Here is a 21200-nt window from a genome sequence, read left to right as displayed (position 1 = left end):
GCTATCCGCCTACTCCTACTTATATTCCATAAACTTCATCTCATTCGCTAATTCCGATTTTCTTTCCTAAATTTTCTTTACCGAACTTCTCTTCACTTTACATTATTGGATAACATTTTCCTATGGACATGCGTTTCATTGGCTACTGCTATCCCTTTAGTTCGGTTGACGTTCCTGTGGGAACTATTCCCGGAATTCGCAAATCTCCTTTCACCTAATACCATCTGCTCTAACCCTGGACTTTCTCACGCTTTTACATGTATACAAAATTCTGACCAGCTGCAAATATCATTGAAATATGAGCGCGGCCGCTGAATTTTATTACCATATTCTTCTTATACAACTTATACCGATTTCTTTCATAATGTCCTGCACCCTTTATACGATTCATTTCAGTCCCCATATTTATAGATCTGTTTATCGCTACTTTTTATACTACTTCTTCGATTCTGTATTCCTTACGTGCTACGCGCCAAATTTATAGGTTTCTTTCATGATCCATATTCTTTGGGACTCTAACTCCTAACACCTGGATAACACCTGGCTGGTATGGCTTTGAAATACATAATTTCAAAGTCCATCCTTTCATACCATTATTCCTCGAACGATACTATTATTTAACTTTGCTAATTCCTTTACAGTGTAACATTCCTCCCCCTGACGCTAACATGTATATTTTTTCCTCATTTTAAATTAGATAAAGAGAAGAGTAGGAAAAAAGACCCAATTCGAACATTTCTTTTCCCCAGTTTTGAAAATATGAGGAAGGATACGCTACACTTGACCATTTTTTGCCGCTGAAGAACGAGTTTTAAATTCCTGTCAGAAGAGGTTGGACTGCTGAGATTTCAGTTCCCTACTCTCAGTCCCCTACTTGCAATGCGTTAATAATAAACACGCAAAGACAAGTAATTTCCCCCCCCCCCACAAAAAAAACGAACGGGTAATGCAGAATATACAGAATATTGCTACAGAAATATTTATAAAAAAGCAACATTTTATTTTCACACATATTAATGCAAGTAAAATCACATTTTGTTCATGTAACAGTTTCGTGGAGCATGTAAAAATCACAGATGTTTTCAAAGTCATTCACTTCAGGAAAAGCAGAGTGGCGAGGAATAAGTAACGCTGCTTATCGCTAAGGATATAAAAACTTGGTCATATATAAAAATTGTATAGTAATTATCATTTTGAATTACACTTTGGTCGACTTTATTTCTCGTGGAGATGCGACACTGAAATGTTTTTGCCAGAAGTTGCACTCTTCGTCTTTAATAGCACTTTCTACTCTACGGCTTCTAGGATTCAGTTCTTGATATCTAGGATTTGAAGCAGTGAATTTCGGCCAGTATTCATTAGATTTTGATAGTCCTGGAGATCTGAAAATTAAAGGAAAAAAAAATTCATATTGAAAAAAATCTATGCACACATTAACAATTCCATTCGTGTCAAGGCTGGCCTAATACGTTTCAAGGTTAGCCATGGGCAAGTAGTGTGGCCGCTCCATCACTGGCAATAATCTTCAAATGTTGGGGGATGGAAGGCTGGTAGAACAAAACGACCAATACCTTCCAGTTTTCAACCCAAATCAAAGGTGTCACCTTCCTTCCCGATCTTAAAATCCGTCTGGCCACACATTGGTCAAAGAACACCAATAGTCACAACACGGAGAGTGTTTTCGGAAGCCAATATTCGCTAAGGAACATTGGGCTAGGCCGGGCCAATGTGTAGCCACACTATGCCGTTGCGCTGCTGCTTCTTTATATCAGGGAAAGGCAAATATTGGAAGCAAACATTTGCGAATGACTATTGGGCCAGGCTTGACACAAGTTTGGTCCTTGCTTTACCCTATGAACCGAAGTCGTTTCCTCCCGTTTTTCTATACTTCTGTTAGCGATTTTTTTCCCACATATACTGTATCCCTCTACTATGTACAAGTACATCGGCAATCAACCGCTTCGACAAGGGGAAGGTTAATGATGTCATCGTGGGGTGGTAAATCGTGAAGTTAGAAATGAAGCGGAGGCCTGAGTTCAAACTCACCCACAGCAAAACTACAATATTTTTCACCTTTTTGGGTATTTTTCCTGTTATAGCCTTGTATTTGTAAGAGCGAAAGAGAGAACACACGTAGAGAGGCGAAAAGAGAAAAATCTCTGCATACTTTCTTACAAAGTATCCCACAATCGACTGATGATTTTCAAAATGGAATAGTAAGAAAACGGTGACAGATATTAGAGCCATTCTTGAATAACATTAATGTACAAAGTGAGGAATTTCAGCTACGTCATTCACGTTGTAAGGAGTTGTATAGTTATTAAAATAAAAAAAAAAACTTTTTATATACTCGTGTCAAGTGTGGTCGATTGTGGGACACTCTGTATCTATCTACCATACTCTTATCTATATATATTATACTGTTTTTTCCCCCTTTTTTTTCTATTTATTTTTTTCTTCCTTTTATTCTATTTGTTGTTTCCCCTTCTTCAATGGAGGTAGTCGGGAATCAAAGTGATAGGGAGTCGCTCCAGACCAACCTAAACAAGATTGCAGCGTGGGCAAATAAATGGAGCATGTATTTTAGTGTTGACAAGTGCATGGTTGCTCATTTTGGTTCGAACAACCCACGTTTATCTTACGCGTTGAGTGGTGTCACTGTCCCGGATGCAACTGGAGTGACCGATTTGGGAATTCTCATTGACGAGCGGCTTAGGTTTTCTGAATATTGTTCAGTGGTGGTAAAAAAAAGCGAATAGAATGCTTGGTTTCATTTTCAAAAAGGTCAAGAGTTCTCCTAAAGTGATTCTTCCACTTTTCCGGGCTTAGTTCGTCCTGCAATGGAGTACGTCGTCAGGTTTTGGATAACATACCTACATAGGGACATGGACTTGGTTGAGGGGGTGCAGAGAAGAGCTACACGTGTTCTTCGTGTTCACGTTCTTCTTGGCACACAAGGCCTGAGCTATGAAGAAAGACTTGATTGCATGAATATGTTTACATTAGAGGAACGCAGGTGTCGGGAAGATACTGCCAAAACGTTAAAAATTTTCAACAGAATCAATAGGATGTACCACACATGCGTTATTAATACACCGTCAATCAACTGCTTCGACAAGGGAACACCAGTATAGTTTACCAAGTTATGGTGTCGCAGGGAGTATTTCTCTAATAGGGTTGCCAATAAATGGAATAGCTAACCTCCGGGGGTTGCGAATTGTAACACAACTGATTCCTTTAAAAAGAAATACGATAAACACATTCGGGCAAATCGAAAAGCTATCCATACTTAGATGAGAAAACCATAATTTTTTTTATGGGCAGTATGTATATTCATATTTTAATCATAATTATTGGTATTTTAATGCTCTTATTAGGTTGCTGCATTTTTGATGTAGTTTACTTATATATTTGACATCCATATTTTTTATCGGCGTCTTTTTTTCAGCCCCCACATTGGGCATTTTGTCTGTTGTGGCCTTTGTATTTGTAAATATGGACACCCTGTCCCGAAAAACAAAGTTAGAAAGTTGTTACTCTGTCTTTCCTGATGCTAGCAAAAGAAATTTCCACGTTTCTAAGTGAAATATTCTCTGAGATATTCTCGTGTTCCAAAAATTGGAGGAAAGTTGTGAAAGAAGCGTTGTCCATTAGTTTTTGTTGTTCTTTTCCAACTTTTCTCAGATTTTGAATTCAAATATCCTACCGAATATTACTTTTAGAAACGTGGAAATTTTTGTTGCCATCATTGAGACGGGTTGTTTTGGTTTTTTGGGCACAGGGTGTCCGTATAAAAAGTTAATTTTTGGTCATTTTTGTCGCACCGCGGTAATTTTCTGCACACGAGGGCTAATTAGACCGGGACCTACAATTTATTGCCGATCCCGAACGGCAGGCTGGTTTTTTATACTCATCGAGAGGTTGGTGCGCTAACCCCTCGATGGGGGCTCCCTGCGGTAGCAATTTTTTCCTGCTGTCAAGTCACCGTTTTTTTTGTTGTACCCCTGTGTCAGGAAAGTTTTCTGACAAGGACGAACCGGGTATCGAACTCGCGACACCTCTAAACATCCTTTTGTACTTTAGGCGAGTATCTTATCGCCCGTTAATTTTTGTATTTTGATAACTATAAACGGTGCAAAATCCCTTGCAACATGAATGACGTAGCTGAAATTCCTGAAATGCTGAAATTCTCTTCACACATTTATATTCCGCAAAAAAAGAATACCTTTAATTTTTCTTCTATTTTTTTGTTTCCCTTTCTTCTAACGTGCGGTTAGGTTAGGACAAGGTTACTAGATTTATCGCATTACTAGATCAATACTAGATTATATATAGGTTTGTCAAATAGAGGTAATTCTAATTTGTTGCCATAAGCAAGGGGTTAATTCACGATTTTCATGATGCCGCTGGTTTGAAAATGTAACCACGAATGTAGTTTGCATCTGCTTCCATCTGTCTGAGAGGCATTTAAAATTAATAATAACCCGGTGAATTCTTATGCGTTATTGAAATTGGTTTTTAGTATAAAGTATGAAGTTGTGTGTTTTTGATTTAATTTCTTTGTGCTCAAAGATTTATTAACGACATATTTCTAGAGGTTGATAGGCTTTTTTGCTGCTTCCAGAGGATGATTTGATACAAGCAATCAAAAAAGAAATGACATTCTACTGTTTTCTTTCACGCGGTTTTATTATTTTGATTCAAAATAACATAAATTTAAAATTTATACTTACCCGGTGTGAGCAAAATTTCCCCATTTCTGGACGATATTCTGACTGAATCGCCCTTCTTCAGCTGTGTAGTGGTAAGGGATTCTGAGAGGTACACCAAAAACGAATGGAATCTCGTCAAAATGAGCTGTCCCCATCCAGTCACCCCATTTTGTGTTAGTCGGCCGATGAGTATAGTGATAGAAGTACACGTCGTCTTTATTTTTTCTAGCGAAAAGAAGACTTGGACAAGCGAACAGAAAATCTCCGAAAGAGTCATAGACTGATTTGGCGATAGCGCCACTATCTTGGGGATCAACATTTCTTAAATAAAAGTTCGCTACGACATCAGGAGTGGGAGATGTACTATTTTGAAACAAGGTAGATATAAGCATATACCCGTCCGTAGAGGTAAGTGGTGGCAAGAATTGCCTATTAAAAATTTGTGGCATTATGTAATTCACGAGAAACGATCCTTCATCTTTCACAAAACCTATGAGAAGGTTTTTGTACCCTACATCTCCAGAATCCATATATTCAATCGGAGATTTCGGCATGAACTCATTTCCAGAAGTAGGAATGAAAAAAAATGGAACGGTTTCCAAGATTGCACTTTCAGTCATAGCAAGTTTCTCCGCTTCGATGCTTTTTAAACATGCAATAACTCCTTGTGGATCAGTGACGAGGTTCCAAGTATCGTTAGAACATCCCACGTGCGTTGCAAATAAACTGCCTTTCATTTTTACAACAAGCGGTGGGAGCCCTAAGTGTGGGTGGTAAGGACTTCCACTTTCCATTATTGCTTGGTGAAATAAATCCCTAGATAAAGGTGACATCATATGTAAGCCAACGGATATTGCACCCGCACTCTGTCCGAACAAAGTGATCATGTTTGAATTTCCTCCAAAATATTCAATATTATCTTTGACCCACTTCAGTGCCAATGTTTGATCCAGAAGTCCCATGTTTCCTGGAGCATCATCTGTACCTGCATCCAAGAATCCAAATACTCCTAATCTGTAATTCATTGAAACAACAATAACGTTGGCGCTATCGGCTAGAATGCTTCCATCATAAATATCCTGTCCACCTGAACCATACTGAAATGCTCCCCCATGTATCCATACCATCACTGGAAACTTGGAAGAATGTGCCGTAGGATGCCCACATGGAACCCATATATTTAGGTACAAGCAGTCCTCGCTCACATTCTCTTGATCTATCCAAGGGTAGTCTTTTGAGCTCATCTGCATACACGATGGTTGTTTCATTGTAGCATCAAAAATTCCAGACCACGTTCTCGCAGGTACGGGTTTTTTGAAACGGTGGTTTGCAACCGGAGGTTTAGCGTATGGTATTCCGAAGAAGATTGATAGATCGTTGCTTGGCATCCTAATAATCTGTCCTCTAACGATACCATTTTTTGTAGTAACAACAGGAGCTTCAGGTGATGCGTATGGATTATATCCTTCCCCGTGACAAAGCACCAGTAATTCCATAAAAATCAAAATGATGGATGCTACAAAAAAAAGAAAAAAAAAGAAACTAAATGAAGCTAGATGAGTTCATCTTTCTATATAAATTAAAAAATTGTATAATAGAAACTGTGTAATAATGTAATAGAGAGCATAAAGTATGCTTTGTTGGATTTTGGTAAATATTTGAAACAGTCCTTCATTCAGAACATCCTCACTGATCATATTTCCTACACCAAAAAGAAGAAAAAAAATCTGAGTACAGGAGCAATATTTCCCCCTGTTTTTCATAGTATACTAGATTTCTATTCTTTTAAAACCAATCATTAAAATTCATTTATATGCCAGAGGACGTCATCGTTATCATAGTCTTCTCTGTATTGGTTCATTTTTGCGAGGCCCCTGGGCAGTGCCCGGGTGAGCCCATGCGTTAAGACGGCACTCTGCACTTGGTAAGAGAATATCTGCCAGTACTGTGAGCCGAAGGTTCCACATGAAGGGACTGTCGCCTGAGTACCACTTGTTTGTGTTCCATTAACCTTCTCCAATCCAGAGGGGCAAGATTAAAGTGGTGTCGTTATGTTATATAAGCTAAGTCTTTAACTTTTGAAAGACAGCGGACAAAAAAATCCCTGCATTGAGAATGGATTAGAGAATGACGATGAATGACAAAACGAACTGGCTATAACATGTTCAAATGCAGGCAACAAGAGCTTAGGCACTACAACAGCGGATAAATACGACAGGAACGAGATGGGAATAAAGACGCGAATATGAAAGGCATTTAGCACCGTGTTCTAGCGAGAACAATAGGGATGAGCGATAAACAATGAAACTAATAATTCGGGCATGGACATAGGTGTACGCAGAATTTTCTCAAGGGGGGATTTTTAAGTTTTTTCTTGCAAAATAACACTATAATCTCCGCTTGAGGGGGGTTAGAACCCCAAAATCCTCCTTTGCGTACACCAGTGGGCATGGATGTCTACTAACACTAACAAATTCCCTGGACGGATCATGCTGATCCCTTGGGAATGTGTGAGGATCACGTTATTATTAAACAAAACAAAATATTATTGACAGCAGACATGGGTCATTTTTTTTTCTTGGAACACGATTCATCAAATTAAGAGACTTTCTGGATATTATTGCTAATGTGAACTTGGGAGCAAAAGCTTGTTGCCTCCATCGGGTATTGAACTATCGGGTATTGAACCATCGGGTATTGATTACAGGACCGCTTGCAAAACGATAAAACACAATGACCATTACTACACAGAGACGTGACCTTCCTTCCCTTAAAATACGTACAGTAGCGTGACTTACTGAGTTGAGAAATTGCAGCCTTTCGTATCTTCAGTGATTGGCCTCCAGGTAGCAGCAGCAGAAATGAATGATTTTTTCTCGGCATACGTACGGGAGTCTCACGACAGTAAGTCATTTGTTACAATGTGCATGCGCAAACGTAGAAAGGTAATTTCTTCAAATGAAATGGCGACTTATCGCCAAATGATAGGTCAGTAGGGGCTTTTTCGATCTGCCAAGAATTCAAGAGGTTAACGATTTAGCTTTTATTTTGTCACGACGGCTCACGCATAAGCGCAAATAATGATATTAACATATGATAAATGCAGCAGTTTGCCGCCACGCAAATTTTATTTTAATATTTCATTATGAACCAATAACCAAGAAATGGGTTGGCTTCCTGCGGTCGCCTACTTATAGCCCCCGTACTCTCATCTCGCCACTTTCGAGGTTTAGGGGAACAGCCCCCTTATCCAGTGTATCTCGCAATTGGTAATGAAATATAAAAAAAAGAATGTATTGAGAGAGAGAGAGAGAGAGAGAGAGAGAACTTCTTGTAAGTCTTTTCAGAATTTTTGAATGGAGAGGAAAAAACCCAAAGAACACTACTGTTACGAGCGGGTTTTGAATCATCAAATTTCGGATTGACATTCATACGTCCTTCCCACCTTTGAGACAAATGAATCTAAACTTCGTTACATTCTAGTATTAAAAATGAACTGCATTCAACTTGTACAACGTTTTTAAAAAATCACGATGAAGAAAAATAAATTTAAGATCGTCACAAGAAACGAAAATTAAAAAGGAGGAAGAAAAACAAACTTCTGAAGTCTGAGAGGGTATCGAACCATCAACCTTCGCTATGGAAATCTCATACTCTGCCCACTGCACAAAGTCCAGGTACCGGGTTCAGCCGTAATAGAATATATCAATTCATAAACATCTGCTAAAAAATGTGGCACCAATAACTGTTTCCCTAATAAAAAGTTCCCGTAATAAGATTCAGATTTTGAATGTTACACCTTGATCCTACAACACCATCTACTTTACACCATCAACCTGTGGATCAAGGTGTATCATTCAAACATTATGTTGTCATTGAACAACATAACGGTATCATATAGTACACATTATTCCATGCACTTCAGTTGAAGAATGTTAAAATGGGCAATAAATTATCAAAGAAAGAGTAGAGAAAAACAGAATTTTCAAACTTATTTGTCTTTAAAGATTTGTTGTTTGATAACTTGATCGAGAAAAGCAAAGTCTGATTTCTTGTAGAATTTTTCCAAACTAAATTTGCTCATACAAAAATTGTGATTTTTTTCAATTCTAATTATCGAAAAATTTGAAAAAAAATCGAATTAAACAAGAACTTTTAACATTAAATTAGATTGAAAACCTCAAGGGGAGTTCGTAAAAGTTCGAATTATCCAAAATTTCAATAAGACAAGTTCTACTGTACTTATAGGGTTCTTGGATACCATTTCTACAGGGTGTAATTCACCTGATTTGAAATGCCTATATTACGAGAAATATGGAACATAGACACTTGAAATTAATTTTATATTACATGGCTAATCATAAATTTTTTTACAAACCAAATTAAAGGTATGTCCACCTTTGGATGCACGGCATATGTCTATACGGTAGTCAAATTCGTCCTAAACTTTTGCGAGCATGTTTGCATCCACTACGAATGGATTTTTGTGCACTACACACGTGCGAAAAACTCTGTTGGATGCGCTCCACATTTTCTTCTGACTTGCGGGTACGGCCAGGGGATTTCCCTTTACACAGACAAGCCGTGTCTCGGAATTGTTTATACCATCGCCTAATGCTCTGAACGGTAGGAAGTTCAACACCAGGGTATTGTCTACGAAAAGCACGATGAACAGTTGTTACGAACTCACACTTCGCGAAGCTTAGAACACAAAATGATTTCTGTTGTGCAGTCGTTATCTTGAGAAACACTGAAGTGGCGGCCGAAGGTAGAGCGTTTAGCGCTACCTGCCGGCAACTGCATGAAAGAGATTTCCCTCTTTTTACCTATACATTGTTCGATTAAAATGAATTAAAAGCTGAATAGTTACGACTTTTTAAATCGGATGATTCTTTTTAAAACACCCTGTATATCTAAGTCACCAGACTGAAATTTCCATTTTAACCTCTTCAGTCCTCAAGACCTTCTTGAATTTCACGTATCTTACGTTTATTTTTAACTGTGAAACTGCCTAAAATTAATTTCTGCCGACAGATAAGTATGAATATGGTATAACCAAATGTTTACGACATCTGGAACTAATTTTGATGTCTCTGTGAGAATTTCATTTAGTTACGTGGACTTAAAGTGTTGTTTAATGTCTTCCACAGGCGACGTTGTGACTGAGGTGATTAAAAAGCACTCAGAACTTGGGTTTTTGAGAAATCGTTAGTGTGATGTCAAAAAGACAACGTGACGAGCATAGTCCCCACATCCTGCAGCAGGGCCCCTAGGCTGGGATCTTGGGCAGGCCGAAGGCCAGGTTTTCCCCGATGCTCTGTGTAGTGAATTTATAGAGCAAAAAAGAAAAAAACAATAATTGCTCCAGGCTGGAGCCCTGTTAGCCCCACTCTTGTGGTTGCCATGATGACGAGAACACGTTCAGGTATGACTTGCCGTTTTCTACGGCAGAGTTCAAGCAAATACACTGTATGATAGTTTTTAGATAATTTCAAATTATTAGTACATATTTTCTTCAGACTGATTTGAGGCTTAGTTGGAGATAATTGTAGACGATAATCTTAGTTGTTGACAGTTTTCATTATTAATGATATAAAAGGGTCACTTACGGAAACTACTCTATCAAGCGTGATTCACCTGATTTGGTGAGATCATGAAACCACAAATCATTAACAGAAATAGTAATTTATCATTATAATGGCAGTAATTTTCACGCAATCACTAGTAGAAAAACAGTTCGATGATCCAAAGTTTGATAATGTTTTGCGGTTTCTTGACGTTATTAAAGACATGAGTTGTATAACGTGTGTCTGATGGAAGTTTTATATCTTCTTCCATTAAAATGAGCGCAAACATACTCTGTAACTATTCAGCTATTTCAAAAGGTTAACCCTTAATGGCCGTATTCACCGACAGAGTAAACTACAATCGCAGGTTAAAGTATTAGCGATCGACACGGATTAGTTAAAATCCCCAATTTAACCAATCCGTTTCGATCTTCAATCCTTTCACCTGCGATTGCAGTTTGAACTATATTGGTGAATACGGCCGTAAATGCATGATTTCATGATCTCTCTTTTTCGAGCTGATAATTTTTTTTCAGTTACTGAAACGCATGGAAAACCTGAATTCAAAGTTTCAAATGTAATATTCGCTGAGATATTTCAATTCAAAAAATCAAAAAAAAATTGGGAAAGGACAGTGTAAATGAGAGAAAGGAGCGTTGCGTGTCCGTTAGTTTTGGCGGTTCTTTCATAACTTTTCTCCAATTTTTGAATTCAAATACCTTAGTGCAAAATTACTTAGCGCATATCGCACTTAAAAACATAGAATTTTTTCTGTTGGACTCAGGAGATGCAGGGAAACAACTTTCTAACTGAAAGTTAGAGAACAAGAGAACCGTACAAAAAGTTAGATTTTTTATTTAGTGACACACTGTATTTTCACTCTCAAAACTGCCACAGGTTAGTTCTTGAACGCCTCTTGGCCATTTTTTAAATTAGAATGATACCTCTACGACGGACGGTTGATGAGATAAAGGCTGAATTAGCACTTGCTGGACACCCTGTATAACGTGGGAGTATTTGTGGTTCTCGCAAGGCTCCTAGAGGCGTCGCCAACCTGCGTCGCGGTGAGCCAGACATATTGACTTGTGTGCCTATTCGTGCTTTGAAGTGGTTCTTTTATAGCGAGGGTGGACCTTTTGGAGAGTGCGGGCCACTTCATTAATTTAAAAACGTGTCGCGGGCCACTGCAGTGATCTGGAACTGCACCACGGGTAGCTTAAGAGCTTTGTAACTGTGCCGCAGGTCACTTGGGTGATCTGTAAATAGGCTGCGGGTCACTTAAGTAATTATGTGCACTCAATTACAAGCACTACAATTATATCTGCATTGTGTCACTTGAGTGATTGTTGAATGTGTTCAGGGTCCCTTGGATGATCTGTAACTGGGACGCGGGTTGTTCAAGTGATCTGTAAATATGCCATGGCTCACTTAAGTGGTCTTTAAATGTGACGCGAGTTACTAAAGTGATCTGAGAATGTACTGCAGGCCACTTAAGTCATCTGTAAATGTGCTATGGTCCCTTAAGTATTTTCGAAATGTGCCACAGTTCATTTTTACAAAATTGGGTTTGAGGTCGCGGGCCACAGGAGATGACTCGGAGGGACACATTTCGCCCGTAGGCCATGGTTTGAGCATGTATGCTTCATAACGTAAAATATCTACTTAAATATTCCGGGAAGCCGCTTTATTTCATTAATTGGGTAAGGTAACGGCGGTTGACAAAAGTTTGAGAACCATTGATTTAAGACTGTTCTAGTCACAACAGTACCAGAGTAAAACCTTTTTAAGAAACCAAGTCCAATAGTGAAATGACAATCGAGCTAGGAAAAAAAATTAAAAAATTTCAAAATGGTTTTTTAAAGGGATTTCAACACTGTTAAGCATCATATACTAGTCAAACCTCTTTAGCAGGTCACCTGTATAACGCGCTACTCCGCTTACCGGGTCACTTTTTTGAAATATCGTTTTTCCTCTATGGCGCGCGCGCATTCTTATGTTACTAAACTCCCGATAATGCGTTTCCACACTTCGCTTAATGAGTCACTTTTCTTCTAACGTACGGCTTTAATCATTTTTTTTTTGTAGAAATCGAAATTTTTCATACAACGTATTATGATAACCTCAACGCGCGATAATTTAGAATCTTATCTACATAAATACAGATACAATGGCCACAGCAGAGAAAATCCAAACACGACAGGTCCAACGAGGTGGCTGAAAAAGATTTCCATAAAAAAATATGAGTGTCGTATACGCTGTTCCAAAATGAAACATTATTCAGATTTTAGTCTCATCAATACGAGGCCATTATAGGGAGCCTGGAGACTCCAGGCCATACCCAGAGGGACGCATCCGTTAAGAGAGCCAAGTATGGTAAATTCAACCCCCAAATATGACCCCTTATTATTTATTATTTTTTTAATATTAAAAGAAATTTCTTAGTTATTCCATAATGCTTCCAATTTTGTGTTTTCTCTAAATTTTGAAGAGTCTACCACTTCCCCCTTCTCAAAAATGGCGAATTAGGCATTCATGCGTGTCATGAAAATGATATTGTTACGTCATTTTCATCATTTATGGACATTGTTTCGGTAGATATTCAGATATTTCATCACTAAAATATGATTACAAAAGCGAAAATTTTTTTAAAAAAAATCAAATTTCAAAAATGAACGCAAATAAGTTTTGAAACACTTTTTGTATTTCTTAGTAAACGTGGGTAGTTGTTTTAATTGTAATTTTAATTGATAATTACTGGTCAAATGAATGTAATTTTCATTCCTTTCAATACATTTTGATGTCCTGAACAAAATTTTAATTTTAATACTGGGGCTGTTTTTAGCATAAAACTATAAAAAATCGACTGCAGCCGAAGAATGACCCTATCTTTTGTGAAATTCCACGATTTTGTGATGGAAACAAAAATTAGGGTAAATAATATAAATTAAAAAATCAAATTAACTTAAATTAATAAAGACTATATATTCCAAGACTATACTCATTTGAATAACGAAAAGTTGATTTTAAGTGCACGAGTGCAAGGTCGGAGCAGAGGAAATAGTGATATCGCTGGTAACTCCGTTTATTGGGTCATTCCGCTTACGGGGTGAAATTTTCGCTCCCCCCAATAGTGACCGATTAACAAAGTTTGACTGTATATTGAGGTAAATTTTGGGTAAGATTCCTGCAAGGACTTTTTTATAGGCTTATCAGGTGAGTTCAAGGACAAAATGTTTCGTTAAAGACCATTGGCCTTTCTTGTGGTTACGTACGTGACAGGGGGAATGGTGGTGGCCTTCACTATTGCTACCTTCAAGATCGAAAGAATTTTCAGTGATAGTATCAATTTGTGTGAACATTAAGGCCAACGTTCAAAATTACCTTGCTTTCTTCTTGTATAACGTGCACGTGTTTTTTTAAACTAAAGTACACATAGTCAGTTCGTTGCCAAGATTTTTTCTTCTCTCTCTCTCTCTCTATGTGTTTAGTTTCATTTTTGTATAAATTAATATATTTCGTAAAATTGCTTGAAGCTTCCAAAGCCTTGATGCAACGTTGAAAATATTATGGAGTGACCAGAAAGATATTATCTCGTGATATTTATTGCAGTATTTTCAATGATCAAAACTTGATCTTGAAGCAAATGATTAATCTTCTTAGCGTTGATCTCTGCCATTGTCTTATCCCAAGGGTGCTCGACATTTAGGAGAGTGAGGACCACTTCACTGATTTTAAAATCTGTCGCGGGTCACTTAAATGACCTGTTAATAAGTCACGGATCACTTGAGACTTACGTGATCTAGAAATGTGTAGCGGGATGCTTAAGTGCTCTGTAAATGTGCCACGGGTCATTCAAGTGCTCCGTAGATGTACCACTGGTTATTCAAGGACTCTGTAAATGTGCCACCGGTCATTCAAGTGCTCTGTAAATGTATCACAGGCCATTAAAGTGCTCTGTAAATATTCCATCAGTGATAGAGCATTCAAGAGCTCTGTAAATGTGACACCGTCCATTCGAGTGCTCTTTAAATGTGCCATGGGTCATTCAAGTGCCCTGTAAATGCTTTTTTAGGAATTCTTGACGGCTTTTCACATACAACATGAAGTTGACATCTTAATGTGACTTTACCCTCGATTCGAAAGTATCATCAGCATATTTGACATGCAAGGAGATATTACAAACTGATATTTTTAAATTAGGAAATAATGACCACCGGCCATTCAAGTGCTCTGCAAATGTGCGACGGGGTCAGTTGAGTGATCTATAAATGTCCCATTATGTTCATTTTCACAAAATTTGGTTTGAGGTCGCGGGCATCATGAAATGACTCCGAGGGCCACATTTGGCTCACGGGTCATGGGTTGAGCATATATGCCTTATCCTCTTTGTTCCACAGGTCAACATATATGGACCCTCAGGTGTGTAAGGGTTTTAAATGGTTTTCAATGATTCTTTTTTTCAAGTTGAGACCTGAAGTATACATATATATACCTAATTCCAATGGTTTTAGTAAAAATATCGATTTAAATTAAATTTAAAAAAACAAAATAAATGTTCTTTTTAAGGGGCATTTTTGACAAAACAATTTTGTAATAAACACAAATCAATCAATACAAGTTTTTTTTTGATAGTCAGTTTTTGCTAAGGGGTGTAGAAGTTATAGCACCGCTTAAATAGGTGGACTGCATCTTCTGTACGCTGTCATATACAGGGTGTCCTGTAAGTGCTATAATGCGGCCTTTATCTCATCAACCGTCCGTGCGTCGTAGGGGAATGATTCCAATTTAAAAAATGCTCAAAAGGCGTTCAAAAACTACCCTGTACCAGTTTTGAGAGTGAAAATACAGTGTGCCACAAAGTAAAAAATCTAAATTTTTGTATGGTCCTCTTGTCCTCCAACTTCCAATTAGAAAGTTGTTGTGCTGTATCTCCTTAGGATAACAGAAAAAAATTCCATGTCTCTAAGTGCAATATCCGCTAAGGTATTTGAATGTAAAAATTCGGGGAAAAGTTGGAGAAAGGATAGCAAAAACTAACGTACAGCATTCCTGATGTCTCTAGCTACAAATAAAGCGGGAGCAGACATATCCAGCAGCGAATGTAGCCTAGGCAGATATCTTCAGCTGCGATTAAAATCAAGCAGACACTATACATTGCGAATAAACTGAAGGCAGCCATCTTTAGCTTCGAATGGAGCTAAGGCAAACATATTGAGTTTATCATTTTTGTCGCACCACGATCATTTTCTGCACACGAAAGCTAGTTGGACCGGGACCTACAATTTATTGGCGATTCCGAACGGCAGCCTTTTTTTACGCTCACGAGAGGTTGGTGCGTTAACCCCTCGATGTGACACTCCCTACGGCAGCAATCTTTTTTCTGTGGTGATGTCGCCGTTTCTGATGTACCCCTGCGTCATTAAAGTTTCTGACAAGGACGAACCGGGTATCGAACTCACGACACCTCTAAACATCCTTTGGTACTTTAGGCGAGTATCTTATCGACCTGGCTACTCCACCCAGGCATATTCAGCTTCGCACTGAGTGGAAACTGACATCATCAGCTGTGAATGAAGTGCCGAGGCGGACACCATCAGTCAAACGAATGTAGTGAAGGAAGACACCATTTAGCAACTCGTCCCGTATTTTACGGGGTTTTTGGCTCTTGGGAGGGGCGATCGCTCCCACTGCTCTCAATCCGCGCATGTTGCAGAGCGATTTCTAATAACATGCATTTTAAAGATGCATATTATTAGAATTCAATCTGTTTTTGATTGAATAAGAAAAAACCTAGTAAAAAACCTTTCGACTACTGGAAACAATGTTGCCAGAGCATGAAAAATTTAAGCACATTTTCGGAGAAACCCCAGTGTAAATACACTTACAAATATATTAGATTAGACATGCATAAATTTATAATAGTAGGCCTATATGCGCTGCACCTACCATTGGCTTCTTTCTGTAGGAGGAATGTCCCGTCAAACATGCGATTAAAAATTGCTATTATGATGATGTGCGTACAAACAATTTTCAGGCCAAAAATTTCATTTACGTATTTATCTCTTTCGGTTGAAAGTTTCAAATGTTTTAAGCACTTCGCTTACAAGCTATTGACAAGAAATTCGGATGATCTCTATTAGACGAATCAGAAATAAATAAGGTAAGCTTGTCCTAACCTAACCGCACGTTAGAAAAAGGGAAAAGAAGAAGGACAAAAAAGTGGAAGAGGAAAAAAAGGAAGGAAAGGAAAAATAAATGAAAGAGTAAAAGTGTATAATAGATAAGTTAATAGAAGTTGATCTCTTTTCACCCTACCTGTTCTCTTTCGCTCTTATTCTCTTTGCCGCCTCTACCTGTTCTCTTTTGCCGCTGTGGTGGTCGAGTGGTTATAGTGACGGACTCGCGATGCGAGGATCCGGGTTCGAACCCCACAGTGGTGGTCGGCTGAAGTTGGTTTTCTGTGGTTCCCAACTTCAAGGCGCAAATGCGAGCCGATCTCCCCGTTAAAAAGTCTCGCCACAGAGAGCAACAGTCCTACAACGATAAATCATTCAATCATAACACTTCACTCATAGTTAGAAAAACTGGTGGCAGATGACAGCACTACACATAACAAGCATTACAGAGAAACAAAAAACTTCACATCAGGTTTCACTACACGTACACGCACATTCCCGCATGTACCGATTCGTTGGGGGGGTTCCGCGGGGGGAGGTGTGGGCGGGGTGCACGTGTGGTGTAGCAGTAGTAGGTAGGGCCTCCAAAAAAAAATGGCTCGGGGATCCATGATGTTCTTAAGTCAGCCACCTCGTTGGACAATTTGCCTGTTGTGGCGTGGTATTTGTATATGTATATAGTAGAAGGATACATCACATGTGTGAAAAAAATCACTAATAAGAGCATAGGAATAAACGGAGGTAAAAATAACTTTTTTCATAGGGTTACAACAAAGCTTCACGATTATGAGAAGAGAGGAAACTTGTTTGAATTTATTCCACGGGCGTTTGGACGCAATATTACATCCTTGATTGTAAAGTGGTTAAATAATATCTCACCAGCAAATGCTTTCCTATGTACAGTACCTCGAAAAACTTTTATTGGTTAATTTTTGATGTGTTTTAAGCAATGGTTCAGTATTTCTCAACCGTTTTGATGTCGCGGACACCTTGTAGTGAAAGTTAACGCACCGGACCCTAATAAAAAACAGACTGATGGGTCGCCAGGTGGGCCGTGTTGGTTATTTGGGTCACAGCTGAAAAAAGTTAAGAACCCATGTTCTATACACAGTACCTGTTTTTCTGGACTTTAGTTTTCAAAACTGCTAGAGAATGGTAGAAACTGCAAATAGATAGTAGTCTTACTTCATGGAAACAAATACAGTCAAACTCGGTCGGAATTTTGTCGATATAATCGAGGTGTCCTTACAACCGAGGTTGACGTTTAATAAGACTTTTTTAAGTATAAAAAATATAATCAGATGGTTAATATGCTATGCATGAAACTTTCATTCTGTGCGATATGCTAGGCATTATTGATTATGATAAACAAATAGTAACAAAAATAAACGAAGCCTTTTTTGATAAAATCAGTGTTTCCCAAAGTGTGCGCCACTGCTCTTAGGGGCATCGCGACGAGCTAGAAATATTGATGTGTGTGCTTTTTATTTATGCTTACGATTAGGGCAAGGGGGAGTCGAGATTGACAAAAGTATAAGAACGCCTGGATAAAATGATAAACCTGTGTAATGTATAGGGTGATTTAATTGAAGTTTCCGTATATCGGAGTAATTTTTTCTCAAAAACTTTTCTTTCTTATCCGAATACCACCAGATTTGTAGGATATCTTAATGAGACCATGGGAGAGAGATTTATGAAATAGAAAAAAAGGCTCGATTTTCGATCACGAGGTGAAAAAGTGGCGCTTTTTTATTGCATTTTACATTTTCCCCGATGGCATATATACCAAGTTTCAATGAAATACGTCCTCCAGAACGGGCGTTACATGGGAATTCGCTATATGGTCCATGAAAAAATTAGAATTTTCAATAAAAAAAAGCTCCACTTTTTCACCTGGTGGTCGAAAATTGAGGTTTTTTTAAACAAATTTATTTCATAAATCTTTCTCAGATATCCTAAAAACTTGGCTGTATATTCGGATAAGCAGTTTCTGAGGAAAAACTACTCAGAGTACGGGAACTTTAATTACAATCACCCTGTATAACTGGAAGAAAATATTCGATTTTATGTAATCCTTAGTAACAAAAACCCCAAACACTCCCTCAATTGGTATTAAATCCATTGATTAATTAACCCTTTATTTGGCAGTGTTGCTTTTTATATTTTGAGTTCGTTTCGGCAGTGACGCTTATAAGTAACTCTTAAACATTCGATTTTTTACTTGTGAATTGTTCGTGAAGTTTCTATACTTACCAGCAGAATAGCCCAATGATACAAATGTCTCCTACTTTTAGACAAGCCAAGCAAGCACGATTTTTGACCTTTGCATCTTGGAGGGAAATACCATGTGTGGAGGAGACACATTGCTCACATTGCTGTGCATTCTTCAACAATGATAGAAACGTTGGCAACCACAATAAATTTGTATACTATTTAAATGCATGTAAACCATATGAATACGGTGTATTCTCGTGAAGTGCAACATCCCGAATTTTTTTAAATATTGAAAATAATTTTTTTTGTGATGTAATAGCATTCGGGGGGGGGGGGGTAGTCCCTCATTTGTTTAATCTATAACACCTGAAAATTTTTCTCCTCTGGATATTTCAATGTTTGCCAATTAAAGGATTAACTCATTAGTGATGTTGAATTTATCTTCCAAAGTGAGAATCTTCCTCTTAATTTTCCTATCCAGTGGAACTGCATGTGACCAGATCGCTTGACAAAATTAACGAGTGGTGAGTGATTTTTGGCTGCTGTAGTGGTTGAGTGGCCACGATGACAGATTCGCGTCGTGAGTACCCGGAATCAAACATCACCATCGGCACCGTGGTGGTCGGCTGAAGTTGGCTTCTTTTCGTGGTTCCCACCTTGGAGGCGCGAATGGGAAGCGACCTTCCCGTTGAAAAGTCTCACCACAGAGAGCAACAGGCCTCTCTTAAAACAATACACTTATTCAAACGTTATACTTCACTCATAGTTAGAAAAATTCACGGCAGAACAACTAGCATTACTCAGAAACAGACTTCACGTTAGGTTCACGACACATGCATGCACATATTCCGGCATGGCCCAGGTCTTTGATCAGCTGCTAAAATCTCCTCATTGAGACAGAGTGGTGGGCCATGACCTGGTTAGGAGGTGAAAGTTGTTTGCTGCCCTTATGATAGAATCAAAAGGAGAAAAAACAAGCCGATATGAAAAAAAAAAATCACCTCCCCGTTTGGGTTGTATGGAGCTATCATGCAAAACACACTTTTAGAAAAACTTTCCACATAGGGACAAGCAATTGGTCGGAACCCTTGGGAAAAACAGTTCCTGCCGTATTCTTTGAAGTGGATGAGCTTTGGAATTATTTCCGTACATTCTCTGTAAACGAAATACAAAGCTCGAAGAAATAACGAATCCAGATAAGAGATAACGATAACGGATCCGGATTCTTGGGAAGATACCATAGTTTGCTATGCATACTAGAAATAAAAGCTACATCAATAGAGACCAATGGCTTCTAGGAGCACTACCAATAGTTCTACATGGAATGGAGGGAGACAACAATGAGCACGTCCAGCGATAAACGTGGGAAAAATGTTTTTTTCCCATGGTTATGTGCGTGTGTCAATAGAACAATGGAAAAACATTTCCTTCATGTTCTGGACTTTAATTCTAGGGATTTCTTTAAGTCTAGGAATAGGCGAAAAAAGTCATAAATACGAAACAAAAATAGCGAAAAATGTGTCGTATTCAATATTGTTGCATTTCGTTGACGTTATAAGCAAGGTTCAGTAGCATTACTCTCTATGGCAGTGTTTCTCGACCTTTGGAAGCCCGCGGCCTGGTCAAATTCTCTTTTTTTGAGTGGAAGGCTCGGCCATTTACACGACTAATGAGAAATGAACGGGGAAATATGAAATGAATCACTTCTCACTGCCCGGTTTGACTGATGCCAGGGACCGGCGGTTGACAATCACTGCTCTACCAGTTACAGCCTCAATTTAAACTCGCTATAGCCGAGGTGTCGCTACAACCGAGTTTGACCGTATCTTAATCTGGGCGCTTCATCTATATCAGTGATTCTCAACCTTTTCAAGCCCGCGGCCCGGTTTCATTCATTTTTGGGAGTCGAAACCTCGGTCAAACACACGAGCAATGGAAAATGAATGAGGAAAAATGAAACGGCTAATCACTCGCGGCCCGGTATGAATGATATCAGGGCCCGGTGGTTGAGAAACACTGATCTATATGAACTCGCTAGACATTTTACACCAGTGAAAACCCATAGTAATAGTTGTAGAAAGTGAATCTATACAAAATGTTGAATATTCTAAGTTAGCTCTTTCTCGATAAATGCCAAAAAAAAAATTTTTTCTTCTACTCACCTTGATTCAAAATGATCATCTTTGACCGAGTTGATGTCAAATGATGGGGCAGCATGAAATGAGATGGTTTTTAATGGATGATAGATACGAGGAGTATCTTCTCGAAGACAATGATTCCCGTTTGATTATACTCGATTGTTTTGTTCATACTCTGACACTGATCTTCGGGGTATGGAATATCTAGAAGAGGCGTGTTCGCTGAAAACCACATCCGTCATCTGAATGGAAATGAACTATCCAATCAGGAGATCAAAAAATGATTACTCGTTCCCTCACATTATACGTCATAGACCTGGCTAACAAGAAAACTCGAACAGTAAAACAACTTTTTCCGTTATCTCGCACAACGTTTTCTCTTTCTTTCCTCTA

At 38.5% G+C, this 21200-nt stretch overlaps 1 protein-coding gene across 2 annotated transcripts; it reads right to left on the bottom strand.

The window, feature by feature from the left end:
- Positions 1-977: 977 nt before the first annotated feature.
- On the bottom strand, positions 978-21008 carry LOC149072445 (acetylcholinesterase-1-like). Of its 2 annotated transcripts, none has more exons than XM_089246976.1 (3): positions 20832-21008; positions 4734-6228; positions 978-1382 (listed from the first exon to the last, which is right to left on the bottom strand). In XM_089246976.1, exons 1-3 carry the CDS (start codon positions 20884-20886, stop codon positions 1199-1201), a joined length of 1734 nt encoding a protein of 577 aa, XP_089103102.1. In that variant the 5' UTR covers positions 20887-21008; the 3' UTR covers positions 978-1198. The 2 variants fall into 2 exon arrangements, with proteins under 2 accessions (XP_089103102.1, XP_089103103.1); XM_089246977.1 differs by lacking the exon at positions 20832-21008 and adding an exon at positions 16595-16813.
- Between the last annotated feature and the right edge of the window lie 192 nt (positions 21009-21200).

The sequence above is a fragment of the Pholcus phalangioides genome, unplaced genomic scaffold, assembly GCF_987345545.1.
Source record: "Pholcus phalangioides strain wild (caught in Gottingen) unplaced genomic scaffold, Ppha-v1.0 ptg000017l_1, whole genome shotgun sequence".
NCBI lineage: Eukaryota > Metazoa > Arthropoda > Arachnida > Araneae > Pholcidae > Pholcus > Pholcus phalangioides.
Note: the sequence above shows the minus strand (reverse complement) of the source record. Positions and strands in the feature narration are given on the sequence as shown.